Source organism: Plectropomus leopardus, unplaced genomic scaffold, assembly GCF_008729295.1.
Source record: "Plectropomus leopardus isolate mb unplaced genomic scaffold, YSFRI_Pleo_2.0 unplaced_scaffold28032, whole genome shotgun sequence".
Taxonomy (NCBI): domain Eukaryota; kingdom Metazoa; phylum Chordata; class Actinopteri; order Perciformes; family Serranidae; genus Plectropomus; species Plectropomus leopardus.
This window is the reverse complement of record NW_024630527.1, coordinates 433-3,334: the sequence shown is the minus strand read 5'-3', so window position 1 is coordinate 3,334 and position 2,902 is coordinate 433. Positions and strand designations below refer to the sequence as shown.

The 2,902-nt window shown below is 44.0% G+C and overlaps 1 protein-coding gene across 1 annotated transcript; it reads right to left on the bottom strand.

Moving 5' to 3' along the window:
- Positions 1–351: 351 nt before the first annotated feature.
- Positions 352–2,314, bottom strand: LOC121937963 (ubinuclein-2-like; the record flags this gene model as incomplete). Its single annotated transcript, XM_042481256.1, has 3 exons — positions 2,003–2,314; positions 1,295–1,423; positions 352–453 (listed from the first exon to the last, which is right to left on the bottom strand). Coding segments are annotated over exons 1-3 (543 nt in total), but the record flags the coding sequence as incomplete, so codon positions are not given.
- Positions 2,315–2,902: the final 588 nt, after the last annotated feature.

Below are 2,902 nucleotides of genomic sequence, written 5' to 3'. Positions count from 1 at the left end.
CACGTGTGTGAAATGTTTCCCGAGTGTGTGTGTGTGTCGCTGTAGATAAGGACAGAGACCAGTAGCATCACTGGTTTCCTTCTGCACGCCCAGTTTGTAAACAAGAGAACAGCAAAACAAACTCGACTGACTGCTGTGTCTGACAGACTGCGGCTAACTTTTGGTTGATAACGGACAGCATTTAGGGAGAGTTCGTTTAAGATCATTGGTCACAGTCTTAACGATAATCCAAATTTGACACTTAGTACTGACTTTACAGCCGTTTATTGTCAAACCAGCAACTTTTAAGTTTCTACTTATGAGTAATTCAGAAAGTGATGTGTGTGTACTTTGGTAAAAAAGGGAACTCACAGCCTCTGAATTGTCAATGAACGGGTCAGTCTCATCGTAGCCATAGCCGATGTCAATGAGATCCTGCATCCTGTCCTTTTTCTTCTTCTTTGAGACACCACCCTGCAGACAAAAGGAAGTACACAAAGACATTTAAAATATATTTGAGATATTCTTCTGCATGCAAAACATCTGCACAGTAGGGCTGGGCAATGTGGCTTTGAAATAATATTGCGATATATGCACGATTTATATCTCCATATTTTTAAATGTCCTTTAAACTAATTTTAACTACTAAAATACAAAATTATTAAATGAACTGAAGTTACAATAAAGTTAAATAAAGTAGCTACTGTCATATAATAAAGTTGAATACATGACTGATATAACATTAGCATTTAATAAAATATGGTTACAAGGGAGTTAAATAAAGTACTTCTATAATGAATTTAGTATTGTTGTAATTAAATAAATCAAAGTGGGAGCCATGGTGCTTTTATTTTGAAGAGCCCGGTTGTCTCAGACTGAAGTGTTAACGTTTTTGTTGTGGACTTTAAGTTTCTGGTCAACAGTTGGATGTTAACAGACAGTTAAACAGATAACGCGGCGCCTTTAACCGTGACGATTCATTCACTGCGAGCGGACAACAAACTAACAGCTCTGAAGTTCATACATTAATAATATTTTAAGTCATGTGACTGAATAGTCAGTTTTGAGCCCTGTGTGTGTGTGTGTGTGTGTGTGTGTGTGTGTGTGTGTGTGTGTGTGTGAAGAGAGCGAGAGAACCAAAACCCCAGCAACTTACAAAAACAATTTAACAGTTTATAGTCTATGTTCCCGATATTAGTCATTTTATACATTATGTTAGAAAATCTGCAACACCTCGAGTATATTCAATATATCCCCCGCCGCTACCACACAGTTATGGCTGTAATAACATATATCTATATATCTTTACACTTACATATTTGCTCTCAAATTTCTTGGCCAGCTCTTCCACTTCCCGTCTCTCCCGATCGTCGTCAGCAAACGGGTCGTTGGGGTCCAGTGGAGGAGTGAGTCCTTTCGGGACTGTTGAACCTGCATGCTTTACCTGACGGAAACAAGAGAAATGATTAAATGATTAAATGAAACGGGAGCAGGAGGATTTTTAAGTTTTTCTTCATAACATTGTCTATCATCACAAATGGATATAAAGTTTATCAATCAGGTCTTCTTTAAAGCGACAATCCACCTGAACTTGTACATAATCTGATACAGATTACTGATCTGATGTCATCGTGTAACCAAAAAAGAAAATGGATGCCAAATATTGGCCCCAATAATCAGCCAGGGCGATAATCTGTCTACTCCCTACATTTTTTGTTGTTGTTGTTCTTATGAGTCTCATAATTTTATGGAAATAAAATTATGAGACTGCAACAATGCCCCTTACACGTGCAAATGTCCATCCTGTCATAACAGATCTGTCTGTAGTTTGACCCTATGTTATAATAAATCAAAAATACAGCGTATAATTATGAGTTAAAGACAGGGTCAGTGCATTATAAACACCTGAGCACCATTAACAACATATCTGACACCTTGAGACTCCCAAACCAAACCCTGGTGAGGTGACTCCAGGTTTTAGGCCCCTCCTGCTCTCATCATGGAGCCTCCGTGCCTCTCTAACCTGAGAAAGAGTTGAGCTCAGCAGCTCTCCGTAGTTGAACTCGGAGGAGCCCCGGTCGCTGGGCTCGGACAGCGGCAGGATGAGGCGGACTGTCGGCTTCACCTCCCCGGTTTCTGCGTCGCCTCCTTTCCCGAAAGGACCTCCGCCACCTCCTGACCCGACCGCCGCGGCACTTCCACCTCCATCTTTCCCAAAAGTGATGTCGGCGGCCTCATCTTCGCGGCGGCGCTTCTTGCCGGTCTCCGGGGCTGCTGTCGGCGACGTGCTGAAGGAGGAGATGGTGACGAACGGTACTTTCCTCGGCTCGGCCATTTGACGCTCTCCGACCGACGAGCGGGCACCTAAAGCGGGGAGGAGGGCGCTGCTGTGAGCCGCCGCTGGCTGAAAGCTGGAGACGGGTCGAGGAGCGGAGCTAGCTGGCTGCTCTGCTAGTTGCTCTGCTAGTTGCTCTAGTTGCTCTGCTAGCTAGCGTCCTGAGAATGAGAGCTGCAGGCAACGCGATCACTTTTATCTGCTCTCCGCCCGTTTTAATCCATAAAGTTTGATCCGTGGTTCATCCCCCGTCGCCTACGAGGGACTCAAACAGCGAGGAAAAGCAGTTTTCGGCGCTTCCATGAAACTGGAGGTTAGCTACCGTAAGGAGGATTCAGTAGTAGCCATCTTGATCATTATTATCATTATTCAGGCTGGGGCGTGCGCGTGAAGAGAAACCGGAAGCCGGGGAGGAAAAGGAACAGCGCTCGACCAATGGGAGCGCAGGAACACGCCCACCTGACATACGCGCGCGAACGCGTAGAAAATGATTGTTCCGAACAGGCGGGATTTAGTGTTTACGACAACAGCACGCGATTATTGTGTTTGTTTGTATTTATGGACTGATGGTTACAAAATGGTATTTAA